Here is a 24,400-nt window from a genome sequence, read left to right on the forward strand (position 1 = left end):
CACTCCACTTTGTGTGGATCACACTAAGCATTAGTCTGCCTTCTTTCCTACGATGCGTGAATTTTTGGGTCATAGCCAGCACATCTGTTCAGTTGCTAAACACATGGTGACATACCGAAAGCTTACCTAAATGTATTCTGCCCATTGCTTACCATTGGCTTTGTCTTTAGTAATTTGCACTTGCTTGCTTTCCTTTTGCTGTTTTTATTTGTTTTAGCCCACCCAGTTTGTTTTGTCCCTCCTATGGAGCTCATCCAGATGTCACCTCTTTGATTGGCAGCAGCTCCTACTCTTCAATGGGTTTTTGTTTTCCAGGAAATAGATCTCTTTTGTGAAGAACTCCATTAGAGTGCATTCGCTTTTCAGCTGACTCCTGTGTATTCTCTCTCTCTTCCTTCATGCTGTGTTTAACTCTCAGTCTATGTTTTTCTGTGCACTTCTACTCTCACTGCCTGTGCTCCACATTGCTATCTTTCCCATATGCTGCTGCCCTGCCCTGCCCACCCCAGTATTACTTTCTATTGTCCCTGTGGCTCTCTGCCCCACCTCTTTATTTCTCCTCCTCGCGCAAGTGCTTCTACCGCCCTCAGTTGCTTCAACCCTTCCACAATCCACACCAGTGCTTACAAAAACATACACTTTCTGACATGTTTCTTCTTTTGATTTGCCGATCTAACTTGGTTGGTCAAATAAATGGAAAGAAACAGGCCATGTCCTTTTGTTAATTGCAAGCAAGCATGTGCGCAGCCCTACAAAATGATGCGACTGACCTCATCACCTGAGCTTTTTTCTCAGTGATTTCTATCCCTCTTGTGCAAATTATTCTTCATCAGTAGGTCTCATTCAGTAGGCCTCTTTAAGATGTGTGAGATAGCAAATGCTATTTTCTTAATCCATTCACATTTTCTCATGTTACTGGAATGTTCCACTCTGGCTCACGATAACCAGTGTAAGCTTCCACTTAATTATGAGATAGGGTGTAAACAAAATTTCCTTTTGCTCTATCAGTCAGTGGAGTGGCCATTTCCTGCTTTCCTCCTCACCCATATCAGAGGTTGAAGGATGTGTTCGTATTGTGCAATGGAGCTTGTTTTGTGTCAGGCTAGCTGTTCCAATCACCTTGAGGATTATCTCGGTTGCAGTACAATCTCTTGTGGGCTCTTTTTGACTGCATAGTACCAATGAAAACAATCAGTCTTTGCACATAAATAGAAAGTATTGACATGCATGACTGAGCTCTATGCACCTTATCTAACCTGCTATGATTGATAGTTGTTGCAGTAGTAGTGGTGGTATTATTCTTTGCTTTCTTGATCCTTTTTTCTTTTTATCTACTGATCTAACTAGGATCGGTAAACAACAACAAAAATAATGCTTCACTTTGAAGGTGCATGTGTGCATTGTCGGTGCCTACAAAAGGACGCAGCCAACCGCGCCACAGGCTTTTTTTGTTCTTCTTTAGCCATGCTGCACAGCATCGCTGGAAGCCATTGGCAAAGAAACTTGGTCCAGAAGGAAAGAACTAATGGCTAGGTAATGGTTGTTTTTGTTGATGTGTCCTTCAATTCTGCTCAGTTAACTGCATCTCTGTCTTTTTGGTCCCGCGTTCTGCAGTCCTCCTCTGCACACCTCTGATATTTAGCTGTTCAGCTTTGTGCTTCCCTACTGCAAAACTGTGCTCAATAAGCTGCACAACTAATGCAAATACTGTTTTCGAAGGCAGGACATGTGAGCACGAAATCAGAAATTACTCACACAAAGCTTTGTATCATATGTGCCAGAAGCAGTATCTGAGAAATTATAGTATAAAACACAATTATCTGTTAGAAGTGTAATGCATTTGGCATTTTTGCGAGTTACCATGTCATCAAAATTATATGGTATAGAAACATCAAATAAGTTGCTTAAAAGCCTCATATTTCATAGGATGAGACAATCTGGATTCTGCATACCTTCAGGACAACAAGAAAGAAATCATGCTTTGAGTAACAAAGCAATTTCCGATTGTCTAGGGAGCAAAAATTATAGGCAACGCTACACTACACTCTGGAAATAAAACATGGATGTGGGAAACCTTTAATTACTTTAATCATTATTTTAAAAAAAAAAAAAAAAACACATACAATTATCAATTTGAAATGATCTCTATACCGAGTGTGTCATAAGCTAATTTTAAGCTTGGACGTTCACAATTCTTTACTCAAGCTATCCTGATCTGTGTGGGCTGAGGGGTGGCACAGACCTCACAAAGTACTGAATTCTGAATCACATTAGAGTTAAACAAATTCAGAACAATGTGCCTGGGATAACCTTCTGCCAGCTGACTGGACTAAAAGTGGTGGCAGTAGTAATTTTAGCAAATGTCACACCCTATCTGTGGATCCAACTACCTATTGTTCAATCACACTCGATCTTGCAAAACCTACAAAAACGGATTCTCTTAGAATGATGCAATTTTGACAATGAGAAGAGGGTTACCTGTTAACCTTTTATAAAGCTAAACTTCGTATTGTAATGGAACATTTGTACTGCACTTAATACCCTATGATGGGGACTCAAGTGTTTGCCTATATGGTTGTGTTAGGCTTGTGGTTCGGTGGGTGTTTCTTTGTTTTTGATGTTATGTGGCAAGTATTTATTGTTGTGTGTGATGACCACAGTGGAGTGATAATCGTTTCTTGGGACACAGCACTTAGCAGTGTGGTGGATGAAGACACTCCGTATTTGGTTGTCAGAAAATTTTGAACATCTATGCATGTCTCTTTATGGTATTTCTTACATCATAGCATACCTACCTAGCTGGTTGCCACTCTGTGTTGTCCAATCCAATATTTTGTTTAAAGGTTAGGACAATGAGCAGGCATGGACAGAGAGAAGTTGTTGGGAATTCGACTACCATGGACTTAGTCACTATCATCTCATATCTGAATGTCATTGTGAGATGTAAAGAAGCAGTCATAGCATACAGCTAGCTGGCACAAGCAGTGACGACTAGATTAGAGTCCTCTGATTGACTAAGAGTATGTGAATGATCCTTTAGTTGTTCCATGCCTGTTCAGTTGAGATGGCTGGTTTATGAGCTGGTGTAATACTCATGATCTATATGTCTTATGTGCATAGTAAGAGGATTAAGCAATATAAGGCCTGTATGCTCTACAACTGGCAGCCAACCATGGAGTGTTATTGTATTAGTGTGGGCTTGAAGGGTTCTATATGAATGGACATTAGTATATAATACCATGGCTAACCACAAGTCAAGCCTTCTCAAGGTTCTCTCCAAGTGTTTACATGCTACCAATTATTTTTTCCCCACAAAGGAACTGATTTAGCCTCACCGACCTGTCCACTCTAACTTATTTTTTGTTATTTGTCTAAAAATTGATTTCAGGTATTGTAGGAAGTTGGCTCTGTATGTACTATTTCAAAGTAAGAAACAGTATGCACAGAGTCCAAGGGTTCCCCTTAGAGGTAAGATAGTGTAAAAAGAGATACTTCTAATGCTCTATTTTGTGGTAGTGTGGTCGAGCAGTAGAGGGTAGTGTTAAGCATTTGTTGTACACACACAGGCAATAAATGAGGAACACACACTCAAAGACAATTCCAGGCCAATAGGTTTTTATATAGAAAAATATATTTTCTTAGTTTATTTTAAGAACCACAGGTTCAAGATTTACAAACAATACTTTAAATGAAAGGTATTTCACTTAGGAACTTTGAATTAGCAAAATAGCATATACAGTTTTCACACAAATGGCAATAAGCTATTTTAAAACTGGACACAGTGCAATTTTCAACAGTTCCTGGGGGAGGTAAGTGTTTGTTAGTTTTGCAGGTAAGTAAACCACCTACAGGGTTCAAAGTTGGGTCCAAGGTAGCCCACCTTTGGGGGTTCAGGGCAACCCCAAAGTTACCACACCAGCAGCTCAGGGCTGGTCAGGTGCAGAGGTCAAAATGGTGCCCAAAACGCATAGGCTTCAATGGAGAAGGGGGTGCCCCGGTTCCAGTCTGCCAGCAGGTAAGTACCCGCGTCTTTAGAGGGCAGACCAGGGGGTTTTGTAGGGCACCGTGGGGGACACAAGTCAGCACAAAAAGTACACCCTCAGCGGCACGGGGCGGCCAGGTGCAGTGTGCAAACAGGCGTCGAGTTTGCAATGTAGTCCAATGGGAGACCTAGGGGTCTCTTTTCAGTGATGCAGGCAGGCAAGGGGGGGGGGGGGGGGGGAAACTCCTCGGGGTAGCCACCACCTGGGCAAGGGAGAGGGCCACCTGGGGGTTGCTCCTGCACTGGAGGTCGGATCCTTCAGGTCCTGGGTGCAGCGGGTGCAGTGTCCTTTACCAGGCGTCGGGTCTTTGAAGCAGGCTGTCGCGGTCAGGGGGAGCCTCTGGATTCCCTCTGCAGGCGTCGCTGTGGGGGCTCAGGGGGGTCAACTCTGGCTACTCACGGGCTCGCAGTCGCCGGGGAGTCCTCCCTGTAGTGTTGGTTCTCCACAAGTCGAGCCAGGGGCGTCGGGTGCAGAGTGCAAAGTCTCACGCTTCCGGCGGGAAACGTGTGTTCTTTCAGAGTTGCTTCTTTGTTGCAAAGATGTTTCTTCTTTGGAGCAGAGCCGCTGTCCTCGGGAGTTCTTGGTCCTTTTAGATGCAGGGTAGTCCTCTGAGGCTTCAGAGGTCGCTGGACTCTGTGGAACGCGTTGCTGTTGCAGTTTTTCTTGAAGTGGGGAGACAGGTCGGTAGAGCTGGGGCCAAAGCAGTTGGTGTCTCCATCTTCTCTGCAGGTTTTTCAGCTCAGCAGCCCTCCTTCGTCTTAGTTTGCAGGAATCTAGTTACCTAGGTTCTGGGAGCCCCTAAATACTCGATTTAGGGATGTGTTTAGGTCTGGGGGGTTAGTGGCCAATGGCTACTAGCCCTGAGGGTGGCTACACCCTCTTTGTGCCTCCTCCCTGAGGGGAGGGGGGCACATCCCTAATCCTATTGGGGGAATCCTCCATCTGCAAGATGGAGGATTTCTAAATGTCAGTCACCTCAGCTCAGGTCACCTTAGGGGCTGTCCTGACTGGCCAGTGACTCCTCCTTGTTTTTCTCATTATCTCCTCCGGCCTTGCCGCCAAAAGTGGGGCCGTGGCCGGAGGGGGCGGGCAACTCCACTAGCTGGAGTGCCCTGGGGTGCTGTAACAAAGGGGGTGAGCCTTTGAGGCTCACTGCCAGGTGTTACAGTGCCTGCAGGGGGAGGTGAGAGGCACCTCCACCCAGTACATGCTTTGTTACTAGCCACAGAGTGACAAAGGCACTCTACCCATGTGGCCAGCAACATGTCTGGTGTGTGGCAGGCTGCTAAAACTAGTCAGCCCACACTGGTACTCGGGTATGATTTCAGGGGGCATCTCTAAGATGCCCTCTGGGTGTGTTTCACAATAAAATGTACACTGGCATCAGTGTGCATTTATTGTGCTGAGAAGTTTGATACCAAACTTCCCAGTTTTCAGTGTAGCCATTATGGTGCTGTGGAGTTCATCCATGACAGACTCCCAGACCATATACTCTTATGGCTACCCTGCACTTACAATGTCTAAGGTTTTGCTTAGACACTGTAGGGGCATAGTGCTCATGCACTTATGCCCTCACCTATGGTATAGTGCACCCTGCCTTAGGGCTGTAAGGCCTACTAGAGGGGTGACTTATCTATGCCATAGGCAGTGTGAGGTTGGCATGGCACCCCGAGGGGAGTGCCATGTCGACTTAGTCATTTTATCCCCACCAGCACACACAATCTGGCAAGCAGTGTGTCTGTGCTGAGTGAGGGGTCTCCAGGGTGGCATAAGACATGCTGCAGCCCTTAGAGACCTTCCCTGGCATCAGGGCCCTTGGTACCAGGGGTACCAGTTACAAGGGACTTACCTGAATGCCAGGGTGTGCCAATTGTGGGAACAAAGGAACAGGTTAGGGAAAGAACACTGGTGCTGGGGCCTGGTTAGCAGGCCTCAGCACACTTTCAAATCATAACTTGGCATCAGCAAAGGCAAAAAGTCAAGGGGTAACCATGCCAAGGAGGCATTTCCTTACAGGTATATTTTCCAACTTGCATCAATAGAATTTATATGCAAGTAAGTGCCTAAAGGTTTTTTTGTTTTTTTTAGGATAAGGAACATTTTGTCGACCTTAGGACACAACTGTCACCAAATGTGTGTAGCCAATAGAAAAAAAATACTGAGCATTCATAAAATCTATAAAAGAAAGAATGGGAAGTTACATGCACTGGGTCACCCTGCTGACCCCTTCTACAGCTCAATTTCTGCACAATGAAACGTTTCACTTAAAGGAAGATCAATTTAATCGAATTCCCAATCCTCATTGCTCAAAGCACCCAAGTCTCCTATATCCACCACGCCAAAGGTCTCTATTTTTTCCATGTACTTTCTGCAGTGAATCAGTCATTCCCTAACGTGTTTTAGGATCAAAAACCTGTATTGCTCTCATATAATTCTATACACAGGCGGGATGTTCAAACAGCTAGAAGACTTGAACAAACATTACCCGCAATTATACTAAGCCTACTTGTCTATTTCAGCCATTAACAGCAGTAGGGTGGTGTACAACACCCAAAATGTTCTGGTCTTCACATTCAATTGTCCAGAGATCTGCTGGTCTATTTAATTTGTACATTTGCCATAGACCGAGCTCACACAGTCTCATAGCATAGGTTTGCTAATCGAACTGAATTCTTACTAAGCGTCATGGTCATCCTTAAGTCACTCCATGCAATATATGCTTGTGGCCACGGACTATGTAGGACACTCACTTAAGCTAAATTGGATAAGCTAAAGGTTATGGGCGTTACCATGATAATCTAGGCACCAATTTCATACCAGCTGATACAAGAGTCAGCCATTCATCTATTAACTCAATACGTAACTAGGTCTTCAGGTTACCCCAGATTCAGTGGTAAGCAAGTTCATACAAAGGAATTATACAAAAACCATCCCTTGCTTTATGAACTGGGGAAATCATCAGAAATATCCGCCAAAACTACCTTCTGCGTGTACTATTGTATTTCATTATTAGTCGGGATTAACATACCATTGCCTGCAAGGGTTCAGGTAGTGTACAATCCTGCTGCCCACGTGATCTATGATGGTTTCAAGAATACTACTAAGTACAAATACAGAGTGCTTTTGTTTGTGTGTGTGTGTGTGTGTTAGCTTCATAAATACTGTCCATTTTGTACCTCTTCTGTGTATTGATGAGGCTAGTGAAAATCTTTCCACTTGAAAATCGTATGTCACATTCTGAGCATCAAGGCCAATAACCTTTGTCCCAATTGATGCTCTTTCAACGGGATGAACTTTTTGCCTACACGGGCCCACATTCATATTGCAGTGGCAACACTGAGATGAGATGCAAATGCTATTTGCACCTAATCCCTGCGAGTCCAAGTTGTGCTCTAATGCTCACTATCTGGCATTTTAACACTTTCGCTAAGAAACACCTAGTGACATTTGTATGAGAAAATGAGTGAGAATAAAGTAAAGCACCTCTCTCCTCAGGTCATTATGAACCTTTCGAGTTCCTGTACTTTTATGTGGTAGCCTAAAACTGCTGTCTTGTAGTCTTGTTTTGAGACCAGTGATATATTTATGATAACACGTGTGTAGTAAATAATTTGTATGGTAAAGTTCAGGACTTGAGATAGTGTTCATAATGACCAGAAGTTAGGTGAACAACATAGGTCAGAAGCTGAACAAATGTGCAAACATCAGCCACATGAACTTGGATTCTGCATCTTCACCTTCGTTTTGACCTGGAAAAATCAGACTCCTGCTGTAAAAGTGTGCAGAGTTAAATCTGAAAGAAGTATAAAAGCTTTTTCCAGGGCAGTTTTATGGTATCATAGTTGCAATTGTGTCAGAAGGAGGCTCATAGTAGTTTATTTCTTTTTTTCTATTGGATTCTGATCAAGCACAACAAAACTACAAAGATTCTAAGGAGCCCAAATGCTTCAACATGTCTCATGATCAATATATATTTTTTAATAGTTTACCTGGTCTTTGTTGCTTTCAAGGGCAGGGAGAACTTCTTTTACCGTTCGCTCAACCAGTACTCCACCAACCATACGGTAGCACTTCCTGCTTGGATCAACTTCTTTAAGTGTATCAATTACAAGGCTAGAAGAATAAATTGTCACATGGTAATGAGATAGGAGGTGCACAAATCATGATTTTTAAGGAGCTAAATACCATGAGGTTCAAGAAATAACAATCAGATCTTCAATATGTAGGATATTATACTGGAAACCTGCTTTGCAATCTGTGCTACACAAGTTCTATGACCATTAGATATCACATGTTATCTGGCTATCTTACATTTGAGGATAGGCCAGTCACTATTCTTCACACCAATGGTCAGTTTTCACTACAACTGATGCAAAAAGGAGCCACAAAGGCAAGTTTGGTTTTTGGATATAAGACTTCAAAGCTCTTCAGAGATAAAATAGGTTTCTAATTTCACTGTAGTAGCTGCAGAACACCAGTGAGCCCTCAGAGGGTTGCTTGTTTGCCAAAGCGCAGCACATTTTGATGCAAAGAAGTGCCCATCGTGAGATGATACGTTTTTGCACCGTATTCCCTTTCTTCGTACCCACATATCCAACAAAGAGTTGATCGTCCGCCTGGAAATCTTTAGCCCAATTGAGATAGAACGCCAACACAAGAAAGTTTTGAAAGTAAGGAGCCGTAAGGGACAATTGTGCATCGGCTTAAAAGGAGGACACATTAGGTAAGTGAGGACAAGATTGAGGTCCCACTGAGGCATGATAAACAGAGTGGGAGGAAACAAATGGGTGAGGCCCTTAAGGAATCTACTAACAATAGGAGTTTTGAAGAGTGAAGGCTGATCAGGCAACCTAAGGAAGGCTGAGATAGCCAATAAATAGCCCTTAAGGGTGCCCAAAGCCCTGCTGTACCAAAGAAAGAATGAACAAAAGTATCTTAGAAAGAGGAGCAGAGAGGGGATCAACAGATTTGCTGTTACATCATGCCACAAATTTATGCCAACAACAGGCACCTGGTGGAGGGACGCCTGGCTGCCAAGATTACATCATAGGCTTTGGGTGGAAGGTCAAAAGCGGTCAACAACCGCCACTCAATTTCCGCGCACGAAGGTGGAGATTGGACAGGTTCGGGTGGAGAACAGTCCCCTGTTGCTGCGACAGAAGATCCTCCCGAAGGGGCAGTCTGAGTGGAGGATCGGTGGCCATGCTCAGTAGCTCTGGATACCATACTCCCTGGGCCCAGTCCGGAACCACCAAGATTACTTGAACCCGGTCATTCTTGATCTTCTTGAGAACTCTGGACAGAAGTGGTATAGGCGGAAAGGAGGCCGGAGTCGAACTCGAGACGAAAAGAGTCTCAGAGCGAGTGCCGCCTTGGAAACTCCAACGCGCACAACAGCTGTCATTGTGTATTCTCTGCGGAGGCGAACAGATCTAACCAAGGATCTCCCCACTGCTGAAAGAGACCTTGCGCCACCTCCAGATGGAGACACCATTCGTGATCGGCTATGCATCGACGGCTGAGTTAGTCTGCTCTAGTGTTCAGAGAGCCTGCCAGATGTTGATTCACCAGGGTGATGTCTTGATATGCCAGCCTTGTCCAGAGGTGCAGCGCCTCTGTACAAAGGCTCCAGGACCCTACTTCGCCCCGTTTGTTGCAGTACCACATGGTGGTAGTGTTGTCCATGAACACTTGCACTACTTTCCCTTTGAGAAAGGGAAGAAATGCTTTCAATGCAAGAATGATCGCACGGAGCTCCAGAAGATGCATATGGAACCCAGACTCCTCCAGAGACCAGAGGCCTCTGATCTCCGTATCTCACATGTGGCTGCCCCATCCCAGAAGTAACACCTCTGTCACTATGGATAGATCTTGTTTGGGAAGGGAGAGGGATCTGCCTTTGACCCAATGCCGATTCGAAAGCCACCACTGCAGATCTTTTGCAGTCCCCTACGAGATCTGGGCCATGTCAGAAAGATATCCCTGATTCTGCATCCCACTGCAGAGCCCGCATATGCCATCTGCCATGTGTCAATAGCAAGATGAGGGAGGCCATTAGGCCCAGCATCCTCAGAGTCGGTCTCAAGAAACCCAAGATAGAGGCTGAAAGATCGGAATCATAGCCTGAATATCCTGGACTCGCTTTTCGGGAGGATAGGACCAAAACTGCACTATGTCCAGAACAGCTCAGATGAAAGGGAGCGCCTGAGAGGGTCAGGTGTGACTTCAGCAAGTTTATAGTGAACCACAGTGTGTGCAGGAGGTTTACCCTATGAAGGTGGAAGACGACTTTCTGGGGTGAGTCCGCCTTCAACAGCCAGTCATCAAGGTAGGGGAAGACAAACCGCCAACCTGCGCAGATAAGCTGCAACCACCTTCATCACTTTTGTGAACACCCGAGGGCGCAGGTAAGGTTGCAGGGGAGCGTGGTAAATTGAAAGTGCTCATGACCTTCCAAGAATCGTAGGCAAAGTCTGTGGCAGGCAGGATGGGGATATGGAAATAAGCGTTGTGGAAGTCCAACGCTACCATCCAGTCTCCAGGGTCCAAGGCAGACAGGCCCTGAGCCAGGGTGAGCATTATGAATTTCTCCTTCTTGAGGAAGAGATAGAGGGCCTAAAGATCTAGGATAGGACGTAAGCCTTTGTCTTTCTTGGGCACCAGAAAGTAGCAGGAATAACAACCACAACCTACTTCTGGCACAGGGACCCTCTCTATGGCTCCCTTGGCCAAGAGAGCCACGACTTCCTATCGGAGAAGTGCCAAATGATCCTCCAGTATACAGCTGAATGATGGAGGCATGGCTGGTGGGGCAGACTCGAAGGGGAGGGAGTAGCCCCGTTGAACGATCTGTAAAACCTACCTGTCCGTAATGATGGATTCCCAGTGGGCCATGTGATGGCGAATCCTGCCGCCAACTGGATGAGACTGAGGGGATTAACTAGTAGGGTTTGGAGGCTGCAGCAGGGGCAGACTGGCCAGACCTTTGATTCCCTGTCTCACTACCACTTGGGATTCTGCGTCCCTGGCCATGCAGAGGCTGAACAGCACGGCTGGAGTGGTGGCTGGGAAAGGGACGCAACAGGGAGCCCCTTCCATGACCACGAAAGGGGAGAAAGGCGGACTCTTGGGGGACAGGGGGGCAGTGGAAAGGCTGAGGGACCGAATTGTAGTCCGGGAGTCCTTGAACCTCTCCAGCACCGAGTCCGCCTTGTCTCCAGAGAGGAGGGAGCCATCAAAGGGCATGTCCATAAGGTTCTGTTGGACATACCCTGAGAAACCAGATGTTCGTATTCAGACGTGGAGCCCCAAGGTCACCGTTGACGCAAACGATCTACCCAGGAAGTCGGTGGTGTCCAGCCCACATTGGATAGTGAACTTTTCCGTGTCTCTCCCATCAGTGACAGCTTGGCAGACGCTAGCACGGGCTTCCTCCGGTATCTGTGGCAGAACGTGCATGACCGTATCCCAGACAGAGCGAGTATAACGGCCAAAAAGCATGCAGTGTTCACGGACCTCAGCGCTACACTGGAGGAAGTAAACATCTTCTTCCCACATTGTTCCAGCCTTTTTGATTCCCTATTGGGAGGTGCTGAAGGGAATGCGCCAGAGGATGAGGATGAGGATGCTTGGATTACAAGGCTCTCAGGCGAGGGGTGTTGGGACAGGAATTTAGGGTTGTTTGGGGACGCAGATGGCGGCGTGCGATTGTCCTGTTCATAGGAGCCCCTGTGTTGGGTCTGGACCAAGTACCCAAAAGGGCATCGGTTAGGGCTTCATTGAACTGAAGAAGAGGCTCAGAGGTGGAAGCCCCTGGTTGAAAACCCTCAGTCAGGAGATTAGATCTGACCTGAATAGTAGGCAGCTCAAGGCTTAGGACCTCAGCCACCCTACTGACCACCATGGAATAAGTAGCTCCCTCCGCCGTAGCTAAGGTTGGAGGAGACAGCATGCCAGCGTCTGGAGAGGTATCCAGACCACAAGCCTCACCTAACTCCTATGCCCAGTCCATCTTAGGATCATCCTGGTATTCATAAGGGTCTAGGGACCCCTCCAATCCTTCCCCAAATTCAAACCCTTAAGAATAAGGGTCAGAATCCAACCTGGGGTGAATAGCCCCTATCAAAGGAGGTAGCGTCCGCTGACGCCGTTCCAACTCAGAGTCATCGGGGATCAGGATCGGGTCAACGTCAATATGGGTACCACTGATGTCAGGAGCGGCGACATTCGAACTGGCGCCGGGGAAGGTCTCGATGGTACGACTGGTGTTGGTACGGATCTCAGTGCGGATCTGGAGGGGACTTCGGTGGCCGGAGCTGGCAGCGCTGAACCTGAAGGCCCTCCAACTGAAACCCTTGGCCCGAAGGTACCGGAGCGCGGTTGGGCTGCCTAAAAATGAGGCACATGACCTCATAGAACTCCTTTAATTGGGCAGGGGGTTGCCCTGAATCCCTGAAACTCAGGGAGGTGTGGAGCGGACAGAAAAGCAGGCTCCGAGGACGTAGGCCGTTGAGTGTCGACGCTCCCCTCGTGTCGCATCAGCCGTGTGACGGGCTGAAGTCGAAGGATGGTGAGATTTCTTCAACTTCTTCTTACCTTGACCCAAAGACTTCAAGGAAGACGAGTGGTAGTGGCTCCCCCTGACCGGTCTAGAGACCATCCTCTTGAGCGAGACCGGGACCTATGCGGAGTTGACCGCCAGGCCACCATAAGCTTGACGGACCGCTCCCTCAAGGCCTTCAGGTGCATGGCCCGGCACATGGAGCACGACTTTGGGTCGTGGTCGCGCTCCAGGCACCACAAACAGACCCAATGTGGATCTGTCACCGATATCATGTGGTGACAGTTCTTGCATGGTTTGAAGCCGGTCTTCAGTGACATCTCGACGCACCAAACACGTCACCAAAAAAACTGCGCTGAGGCAAAGTCTATGAACTAGTTCTCACGTCATCACGGCGACAAACACCAACGGCACCTGCGGATCCGGCCAACGCCACCTAATGACGCACAAGGGTACTGCTCGAAGAAAAAAAAAAAAATCTACGGGTCCAGTGCGACGCCGGGGGGGAAATTCTAAGGTAAGGAATCTGCAACTAGAAGTCTCTATCAGATGTCTGCATCTAAGGACTATCACAACATGTAAAGGCCAGTATGTTGGTGAACAGCCAAAACTCATTCTTGAAGACCACTAGCATTACAACTTAATAGGATTGTTCTGTTAAGCAGCCAACAAAGCATACACAAATACACACTGATAATCGAGGTTTCAAACTGCACTTCTAATGTGAAATATTAACAACTTGTACAAATGAATTTAAAGTATGAAATACCAGAAGGTTGACCAAGCCAGGGCAGGGTTCATGTTATTCTCTACAGATGAGCCCCAGCTACACTCAGGGCAACACGCTTGGAACAACGTCTTCATAGCCGTTTAGTAAATGGCACAAACTGAAGTTTAACAGTATATTTCTTACATACTCACCTGTGTTCGTTCAATTCCATTTCCAACTCTGCTGCTTTTGACGCCATCCCTCGCTGTTCTTGCCTAAGACGATTGAAGCCGGCCACAACCTAGAGAAAGAGTGGTTAATAGAGAATACTGCTTCAGCTTAAGACAAAATGAGCCACTCAATCATCATAAATGAGTGGCATGTGTTCATTATTCATTTTTTTTATCTCCATTTACTGCTTTTAGCTAAAATGAGAATGTAAATATTTTACATCACTTTTTGATTCGACTTTCATATTATGAATTTAGATCGTATTTTTAGTATTTGGGGCCAGAGGTACTATCATAACGGTTGGAAAAAGTGGTGGCAAATTGTGCACTGACTTCTTTGCACCAAGTATTTGATTTTTCAAAGCAGCCTAGGTACTATAAGGTAGCTTCCCAAAATCAGTCTCATAACTACCTGCCTAAGGATTACTAATTATGCAGGTTGCAATTTACGACCCCCAGAATTTGGCTACAGAGTGATAGTGAGCTGCAAGGGATAGCAGACCGCCATCACTGGGTTTGTACTCCCAAATTTATGTTTTAAGGACTTTTTCTGTTTTATAAAAAGGTTTTCCTTTGGACCACTGTCTACTCTTCATGAAGCGCCCAAACTAGATCCACTTTCCCCTTTGGAACAGTGTTACATCACCTTGATGTGTCAATAGCTGTTCAACAGTTTGCAAGCGGAATTGCATATGCAAACCAGTGAAACATTACAAACTGAATCCTGGTTATGAAGAAACATACTTTTACGTCACTTCCACACTGCTGTTTGCTATTGGTCCAAACTCCATTTTACGAGTTGGAAAAACATTTCTGACTCCTAAAATGGGATTTGAATATAAGGCGCTGCCATTTGTAGACGCAAGCCTGTGACTTTGCAAATTGGACAGTTTGCCATCACAAAATTGTCTTTACATCTGTCCCTTAGTCTTTTATTCATTTGAATAATGATTTCCCTTTTGTACAGCACATGATTTTTAGGCATGCTTCGTGAAACTGGGGTAAGATGGCCATCAATAAAGATAGAGACAAAACAACCACACAAAAGGTGATAGGAGGATTGCTTTCAATTTGTTTAACCACAGGCAGTCACTCGAGAAGCATTCCAACCTTTCGTTCTATTGCCACCATGCTACCTCAATTAGACCCATCCATTGGCAAATCAACCTTGATTCTGCTCCAATAGGAATAGTCCGCCCCGAACTGCCAAAATAGCGAAAGCCAAAGCCAAATGGAAGTAAAAAATTGGGACAGCAGGAAACAAGACTAATGCTTACCAGAGAAGAAAACTAAAGGACTCTCGACTAGCTGTACAAATATCTGGTTGCAAAATACTCAACACAAATTATGACCTGTAAAGGTTTTTAAGAACCGACCTATGTATTAATAATTGGTTCTTTAAAAAAAAAAAAAAATCTGAATCATAGCAGGTCACAAGCTGAAATACACCATGAATATTGAGATAGACCTCAAATTATGATGCACTATGAGAATGGTGGCCGCCTGGGGCCAGCAAACAAATCAAATAATGTATTTTAATAAAGTACACTTTATTTTTAAAAGATACAGACAGTTTTCCTTTTTTCACATTCAAAAAGTGAAAGTGGTGCCAAGAGCACCCTTTCCCCATACTGAATGCATTACAACATTGGTGGAATATCAATGTTTTCTGGCCAGATTGTTTGAAAAACAGTGATACATTAGATCAGTGTTTCCCAAACTGTGGGTCGCAACCCACTGGTGCATCGTGAGCAGATACTTGGTGGGTCATGAAAGTCCAAGCAATAAATGAAGATGCCTTTAAATTATGTATTTATCTGATCACATTTGCTGCACTCGAGAGTAAGTGGTCAAATGTCAAGACAATAGCCCCCATTACAACCCTGACGGTAAATGCCGCCTACCGCAGTGCTGACGGCCACCAACAAACCGTGACCACGGCGGTAATCAGCCATGTGTATTATGACCCACACATAGAAATCTGCCACTATACAGACATCCACACAAGTCCGCCAGACCAAAGGTCAGTGATAAACTGGCGCTAGCAAAATCCACACCGTTACACCAACAGGAATATGCCCACAGTATCACAGCATACACAACACATCACCCCACACATCCTCACACATTTCACTCGCACCACATCCATTTCACTCGCTCCACCCCAAAGACACCCCAGGTTCTATGAGAAAGAGCTAAGGGTAGTGGTGGAGGAAATCATCCGGGTAGAGCCACAGCTATTCGGATCACAGGTGCAGCAGACGTACATTGCAAGGAAGATGGAGCTATGGTAGAGAATCGTGGACAGGGTCAACGCTGTGGGACAGCACCAAAGAACCAGGGATGACATCAGGAAGAGGTAGATCGACCTACGGGGGAAGGTGCGTTCCGTGGTAGCAGGACACCAGATTGCTGTACAGAGGACTGTCGGTGGACCCCCACCTCCTCCCCCACAACTAACAACATGGGAGGCGCAAGTCTTGGCGATCATGCATCCTGAGGGCCTTGCAGGAGTAGCAGGACTGGACTCTAGTAAGTCAAATCGGAACTACTTCATCCCCCCCACACTACCTGCATGCCATTACGAAGTCCTACCCCTACCCTCACCCCCATCACTCCACCACCTCACATATACCCCACCATCACAACCCACCCATCCCAATACCAAGCCCTGCATGCCACACCAATGCATGGACCCCCATCACAGACCTCAGGGACACACATCACCCCAGCATGCACAGTAGAGAGGCTCACCCAGCCAACAAAATCACCACTCACACAAGGGCAAGCCGACAGGGAAATCATAATCATAGATGGAAACACGCCCATGCACAATATGGCCAACGCAGATACATTAACAATGCATTTGCATCCCAACAGGACCCCTACTCAACGTCACCGGAGAGGAGGTGGCAGCTACATCCAGTCCCTCCCATGACAAGGCCCACAATGACGACAGCAGCTCTGCACACCAGGATCAGGATGACCAACCTGGCCCATCAGGGGCCTCTGGACAGTCGTTTCCCCTGCCAGAGTCCCAACTTGCCACAGTCCCAACACACCACAGAGCCTCCCTCCTCAGGAAACACCAGCACAGCACCCACCCAGCAGGCCCAGGACATCTCAATCAGCAGTGTGTCCACCACTAAAGGGACCCCAGGCAATACCACAAATCCAGGACGATCAGGGACCTGGGGTCAGGGGCAGTGAGCACACGGTTCAGGGGCAGAGGCACAGGACAACAGGAAAGCTGGGAGGACTTCTGTGCGACAGGGGGAGGATAGGCCCAGGGAACCCACTCTCCACGAGGCACTCTTACACATCCTGGGAGCATACCACCATTCCCAGGAGACGATGGGCCAGATACCGGCCACGTTGCAGGAGACCCAGCAGCTGCAGGAGGGACAGTACTTGGGGATCAGGGATGACCTAAGAAAAATCTACACCATCCTGGTCACCATTGCAGGGATGCTGGCTGATATGGGCAAGACCACGACGGAGGCAGTGGTACAACAAAGGGCACTGACACTAGCCAAATCGAGGAACAGCCTTCCACCTCTGCCAGCGGTAGTGGACAGGAGGCCCCGCCACAGGACCTACAGGCCACCAGCACCCCACCCTCTGCAGAAGGAGAATCACCCCGCAAACGGTCCCTGCAATCCAGGCAGAAGACAGAGCATTGCCAAGACCCCCACCAGGAAATAAGACTCTCCTGATAGTCACCCTTCTGTCCCACTCTGTTACCCTGTCCACCTTTGTAAGGAAATGGCTCGCTGTTGCAGCTACCCCCACTTTTTGCCTGAAACTGACTTGACTGAGAGGTGTACTGGGACCCTGCTAACCAGGCCCCAGCACCAGTGTTCTTTCACCTAAAATGTACCACTGTTTCCACAATTGGCACACTAATGGCACACAGATAAGTCCCTTGTAAAAGGTACCAGTGGTACCAAGGGCCCTGTGACTAGGGGAGGTCCCTAAGGGCTGCAGCATATGTTGTGCCACCCTAAGGGACCCCTCACCTAACACATGCACACTGCCATTGCAGATTGTGTGTGTTGGTGGGGAGAAAAAGGCAAAGTCGACATGGCATCCCCCTCAGGATGCCATGCACACAAAATACTGCCTGTGGCATAGTTAAGTCACCCCTCTAGCAGGCCTTAGGCAGGGTGTGCTATACCACAGGTTAGGGCATAGCTGCATGAGCAATATGCCCCTACAGTGTCTAAGTCTATTCTTAGACATTTTAAGTACAGTTGTGGCCATATTAAGTATATGGTCTGGGAGTTTGTCAAAAACGAACTCCACAGCTCCATAATGGCTACACTGAATACTGGGAAGTTTGGTATCAAACTTCTCAGAATAATAAACCCACACTGATGCCAGTGTTGGATTTATAAAAAAAAAAAAAATGCACACAGAGGGCATCTTAGAGATGGCCCCTGTAGTTTAGCCAATTGTTCAGTGCAGCACTGACTGGTCTGTTCCAGCCTGCTGCTGAGAGACGAGTTTCTGACCCTATGTGGTGAGGGCCTGTGTGCTCTCTGAGGACAGAAACTAAAGCTTGCTCTGGGGGGGAGGTGCTTCACACCTCCCCCCTGCAGGAACTGTAAAACCTAGCAGTGAGCCTCAAAGTCTCAGGCTTCGTGTTACAATGCCCCAGGGCACTCCAGCTAGTGGAGATGCCCACCCCCTGGACACAGCCCCCAGTTTTGGCGGCAAGTCCGGGGGAGATAATGAGAAAAAAAAGGATGAGTCACCCACCAGTAAGGACAGCCCCTAAGGAGTCCTAAGCTGAGGTGACCCCTGCCTTTAGAAATCCTCCATCTTGATTTTGGAGGATTTCCCCAATAGGAATAGGGATGTGCCCTCCTCCCCTCAGGGAGGAGGCACAAAGGGGGTGTAGCCACCCGCAAGGACAGTAGCCATTGGCTACTGCGCTCCCATACCTAAACACACCCCTAAATTCAGTATTTAGGGGCTCCCCAGAACCTATGAAACTAGATTCCTGCAACCTGAAGACGAAGAAGGATTGCTGACCTGAAGCCCTGCAGAGAAGACGGAGACACCAACTGCTTTGGCCCCAGCCCTACCGGCCTGTCTCCCCACTTCAAGAAAAATTGCAACTGCAACGCGTCTCCCAGGGTCCAGCGACCTCTGACGGCTCAGAGGACTACCCTGCATCTAAAAGGACCAAGAACTCCCGAGGACAACACGTTGGAGAACATTGGCTGAGACATCCCGGATGCCATGGCCACTGTTGTTTGGAAGGAACCACTTGCTAGGAAATGGGGCACTGACAGGACCTGCACTAGAAGGGGGATTCCTGTGGGCTGGCGGATAGCTGACATCAGGTCTGGCTCCAATTGGGCACACAGTTCTTGGATTGTGGCACAATCAAGTCTGTATGTGATGATAATGTGTCTGTCCTCCATTGTCGCAAGGTCCACCAGGGGTCTGTACACCTGAGGATGCCGCCATCTCATATTCTGCCTCAGCGGTTGAAGCCTATGGAAGAGAACGGTGAGCAGAGGGTCATATTTTCACATCTATTGCACTAATGTTGAATAATTTACTTTACAGAAGCAGTATGTGAACTTGAGTCAGTTGATGTGCAAATGTCTGCTGTGACGCAGTTAGGTGCCATGTGCTGTGCACCCTGAAATGGCAGCTGTCTGACCTGTGAGGAGGGACAAGTGGAAATGAGGTAATTGCGCTGGTGTTGTGTGCCGTCGCGGTAGGCGGTCGATGACCGCCGCGCAGCTTCGCATTGGTTATTATTGGGCCCTATGGGTTCCAGGAGCCAATGGCGATGTACGCCCATGGTGACGTGACCGGCGTTTTCTAACTATTCACTCACTTGCTACCTAACCTTCAACAGGAGAGGACCTACACTGCAAGTGCTGCTATGACCTGTGTCTGGAAGCGACAATGGCTCATGTGTCTGGGGAAAGGGCCCCTGCCTTCACTTCGGAGGAGTCGGAGAAACTGGTGGATGGGGTCCTACCCCAGTACACATTACTCTATGGTCCTCCAGACAAACAGGTGAGTACACTGTGAGCATGATGCGTGGGCCATGAATGTATGGAGTGTTGTTGATGTAAGCCACATGCTGGGGGGGGCTGAGGCGTCCTGGTCAGAGTGCAGCATGTAAGGTGGTCAGTGTATGTGCGTCAGGGCATGGGTGGGAACTGGTGGGCAATGAGTCCAGACGGGAGAGTAATTTCCTTCTCTGCTTTCTTTTCCCTCCAGGTCGGCGCCCACCAGAAAAAGGGTATTTGGTGTGCCATCGCCAAGGAGGTACGGACCCTGGGGGTCTTTCACAGGCGGAGCACCCATTGCCGCAAGAGATGAGAGGACCTGCGCCGCTGGTCAACGAGGACGCCAGAGGCCCAGCTGGGGTTGGCCTCCCAACGTGGAAGGGGTGCCCGTCGCACCAGGACCCCCCTGATGTTCCGCATCCTGGCGGTGGCCTATCCGGAGTTGGATGGGCGCTTGAGCGCATCACAGCAGCCACAAGGCCAGGGCGATCATGGCAGGGTAGGTCCCTTGTTGGGCAGGCTCTGGAGCACTCCTACCCCAGTGGTGTAAGTGGCCTTCTACTACTGGGTAGGGTCCTGTGGGATTCTGGTGTGCAGATGCTGGCGTTAGGCATTGTACCCCATGGGCTGGTGACTGTCTCAGTAAATGGTTGGGCATGGCCTAGTCTATAGGGCTGATCCCTGTGTGTAGTGTACATCAACGGTGGTTTGTATCCTCGGTCTCCCCCCACCCCTTTTTGTTTTGTCACCCTGTCCTTGTGTGCTTTAGCATCATCTGGCGGAGGAGCAGAGGCACCGGCGACGGAGGGAGCTGCATCCCACATGGGCCTGGTGGCCAAATCCACCGAGGGTGAAGGCATCAGTGGAACGGAGGGCGAGGGGAGCACCACAACAGGGACAGGAGGGGAGACCACAGACAGCGGCGACTCCTCAGGTGAAAGCGCCCTGGCGGTGGCGGACACCTCTGTGCCCACCCCAACAATAGGTACAACCACCACCCCCCCCTACCAGCTCCGCCCTTCTAGCAGCCCCTCAGCGTGTTTCCCGTGCCTGCTCACCCAGCAGGGTGGGCATCTCCTTCACCCCAGGCACCTCAGGCCCTGCCCCAGTCAGCCCTGATGCCCTCAGTGAGGAGGCTATTGACCTCCTCAGATCCCTCACTGTTGGGCAGTCAACCATTCTGAATGCCATCCAGGGTGTTGAGAGGCATTTGCGCAAACAAATGCATACCTGGAGGGCATTCACTGTGGCGTGGCGGCCTAACAGAGATCATTTCAGGCTCTGGTCTCAGCACTGATGGCAGCCCTTGTCCCTGTGTCTAGCCTCTCCCCTGCAACTTCCTCTACCCAGACCCAATCCCCTCAACCTCAGCCTATCCCAAGCACACCTTCAGACTAGCATTCCCCCAAATCACCACACAAAAGTGGCTCAGCCAAACATAAGCACCACACTTCATCTCACAGGCACTCGCACAAGCACCATGCCCATGCAAACACACCAACATCCACTGCCTCCACTGTGTCCCCTTCCTCATCGTCCACCTCCCTCCCAGTAGCGTCTCCACTCACACCTGCATGCACTACATCTTCATCCACTACATCCATCACCAGCAGGCCCATCACAATACAGCCCTCACGAGCAGTCATCACCCCCACAACCATGCACACATCCCCTGTGTCCTCTCCCAGTGTGTTTGACCCCTCCTCCCAAAGTACACAAAAGCAAGCACCCACCCACCCAACAGGCATCCACCTCACAACAGCATCCAGCCCATGCACCTTCACCCAAACTCAGCAGACAAACACCTCCTACTACCACTCCCAAACCCTCTCCATCCCAGTGTGTCTAAAAAACTGTTCCTGGCAAACATTGACCTCTTCCCTACGCCCCCCCCCACCCCCGACACCTCCCCCCCACTCCACACATCCTTCCACTCGGGCCAGGGTGTCCAGAAGATTCCAGGCCAGCATCTCAGCCACCAAGTCGGCAGACACTATGGTACCTGCAACTCCCAGAGGATCAAAGGGGGCACCCGTCAGGCCAGGCAGTGTGCCACCGACGCCTGCAAAGGACTAACCTATTCCGCCACCTGCCAAGGTGAAGAAGGGGCCAGCATGCAGCACGGCCAAGGAGCACGACCCACCCAGCAAGGCCTCCTCCAAAACTCCAGCTGCCGGTGCCAAGGTCCCAGCAGCATCTGCGAAGGTGAGGAAGGGGCAGAAAAGCCAAGGCAAGGCACTTCAGGCCTCAGAGGCTCCAGGTGAGGACCTGGTTCCCACCATCAGAACCGACAGCCCCGCCACCTGTACCATGGCAAACACCACCGCAAACACCGCCGCAAGCACCGCCACCTGCCCCGCCGTTGCCACAACTGTCAGCAGCAGCATACCCAGTGGGCAGCAGTCCGAGGCTGCAGGAGATGGGCTGGTGCCACCCTCCACCACTACCAGCATCCCAGCCGCAAGCACCGTCGCTGCCGCGACAATTGTCAGCAGCCGCACCCCAGTGGGCAGCTGTAGGAAGGTAGCCTCTTTCTATCCTTGTTACCCCCCACTTTTGGCCTGTTTGTGAGTATATGTCAGGGTGTTTTTACTGTCTCACTGGGATCCTGCTAGCCAGGACCCCAGTGCTCATATGGTTGTGGACTATATATATGTTACCTGTGTGGTGCCTAACTGTATCACGGAGGCTCTGCTAACCAGAACCTGTGTTTATGCTCGCCCTCTGCTTTCTAAATTTGTCACTGCAGGCTAGTGACTAAATTTACCAATTCTCATTGGCACACTGGTATACCCATATAATTCCCTTTTATATGGTACTTAGGTACCCAGAGTATTGGGGTTCCAGGAGATCCCTATGGGCTGCAGCATTTCTTTTGCCACCCATAGGGAGCTCAGGCAATTCTTACACAGGTTTGCCACTGCAGCCTGAGTGAAATAACGTCCACGTTATTTTACAGCCATTTTTCACTGCACATAAGTAACTTATAAGTAACCTATATGTCTAACCCTCACTTGGTGAAGGTTGGGTGCCAAGTTAGTGTGTGGGCACCCTGGCACTAGCCAAGGTGCCCCCACATCGTTCAGGGCAATTTCCCCGGACTTTGTGAGTGCGGGGGCACCATTACACACGTGCACTATACATAGGTCACTACCTATGTATAGCGTCACAATGGTAACTCTGAACATGGCCATGTAACATGTCTAAGATCATGGAATTGTCCCCCCAATACCATTCTGGTATTGGGGGGACAATTCCATGATCCCCCGGGTCTCTAGCACAGAACCCGGGTACTGCCAAACTGCCTTTCCGGGGTTTCCACTGCAGCTGCTGCCAACCCCTCAGACAGGATTCTGCCCTCCTGGGGTCTGGGCAGCCCTGGCCCAGGAAGGCAGAACAAAGGATTTCCTCTGAGAGAGGGTGTTACACCCTCTCCCTTTGGAAATAGGTGTGAAGGGCTGGGGAGGAATAGCCTCCCCCAGCCTCTGGAAATGCTTTGATGGTCACAGATGGTGCCCATCTCTGCATAAGCCAGTCTACACCGGTTCAGGGATCCCCCAGCAACTGCTCTGGCATGAAACTGGACAAAGGAAAGGGGAGTGATCACTCCCCTGACCAGTACCTCCCAGGGGAGGTGCCCAGAGCTCCTCCAGTGTGTCCCAGACCTCTGCCATCTTGGATTCAGAGGTGTTGGGGGCACACTGGACTGCTCTGAGTGGCCAGTGCCAGCAGGTGACGTCAGAGACCCCCTCTGATAGGCTCTTACATTTCTTGGTAGCCAATTCTCCTTTTCTGGCTATTTAGGATCTCTCCTCTGGGGTATTCTTCAGATAACGAATGCAAGAGCTCATCAGAGTTCCTCTGCACTTCCCTCTTCGATTTCTGCCAAGGATCGACCGCTGACTGCTCCAGGACGCCTGCAAAACAGCAACAAAGTAGCAAGACGACTACCAGCAACATTGTAGCACCTCATCCTGCCGGCTTTCTCAACTGTTTCCTGGTGGTGCATGCTCTGAGGGCTGTATGCCTCCACCCAGCACTGGAAGCCAAGAAAAAATCTCCTGTGGGTCGACGGAATCTTCCCCCTGCTAACGCAGGCACCAAAAGACTGCATCACCGGTCCTCTGGGTCCTCTCTCATCCTGACAAGCGTGGTCCCTGGAACACAGGAACTCTATCCAAGTGACCCTCACAGTCCAGTGATCCTTCAGTCCAAGTTTGGTGGAGGTAAGTCCTTTCCTCCCCACGCTAGACTGCAAACCTGTGTACTGCATGATTTGCAGCTGCTCTGGCTTCTGTGCACTTCTCAAAGGATTCCTTTGTGCACAGCCTAGCCTGGGTCCCCAGCACTCTGTCCTGCAGTGCTCAACCCTCTGAGTTGGACTCAGACGTCATGGGACCCTCCTTTGTGACTCTGAACCAGCTCCAGTTCACAAATCTTCTAAGTGCCTGCTCTGGTACTTCTGCGGGTGCTGCCTGCTTCTGTGGGGGCTCTCTGAGTTGCTGAGTGCCCCCTCTGTCTCCTCCTCCAAGGGGCGACATGCTGGTCCTTCCTGGTCCCCAGCAGCACCCAAAAACCTGTACCGAGACCCTTGCAGCTAGCAAGGCTTGTTTGCGGTATTTCTGTGTGGAAACACTTCTACAACCTCCAGGACACCGTGGGACATCTTCCATCCAAAGGAGAAATTCCTAGCTCTTTTCGTAGTTGCAGAATCCTTGGCTTCTTCCACCCGGAGGCAGCCTGCTTGCACCTTTATCCGGGGTTTCCTGGGCTCCTGCCCCCCCCCCCCCAGACACTATCGCGACTCTTGGTCCCCTTGC

At 48.9% G+C, this 24,400-nt stretch overlaps 1 protein-coding gene across 1 annotated transcript in view; it reads right to left on the reverse strand.

Moving 5' to 3' along the window:
* The window catches only part of PFDN2 (prefoldin subunit 2), a 57,143-nt gene that overhangs the window by 4,500 nt on the left and 28,243 nt on the right, over positions 1–24,400 (reverse strand). The window contains exons 2-3 of the mRNA XM_069218280.1: positions 13,525–13,613; positions 8,033–8,156 (exon numbers count right to left, since the gene is read on the reverse strand). Coding sequence (XP_069074381.1) covers positions 8,033–8,156; positions 13,525–13,613 — 213 coding nt within the window. The remainder of the gene's footprint in view (positions 1–8,032; positions 8,157–13,524; positions 13,614–24,400) is intronic.

The sequence above is a fragment of the Pleurodeles waltl genome, chromosome 12 (genome assembly GCF_031143425.1).
Source record: "Pleurodeles waltl isolate 20211129_DDA chromosome 12, aPleWal1.hap1.20221129, whole genome shotgun sequence".
In the NCBI taxonomy this organism is placed as follows: domain Eukaryota; kingdom Metazoa; phylum Chordata; class Amphibia; order Caudata; family Salamandridae; genus Pleurodeles; species Pleurodeles waltl.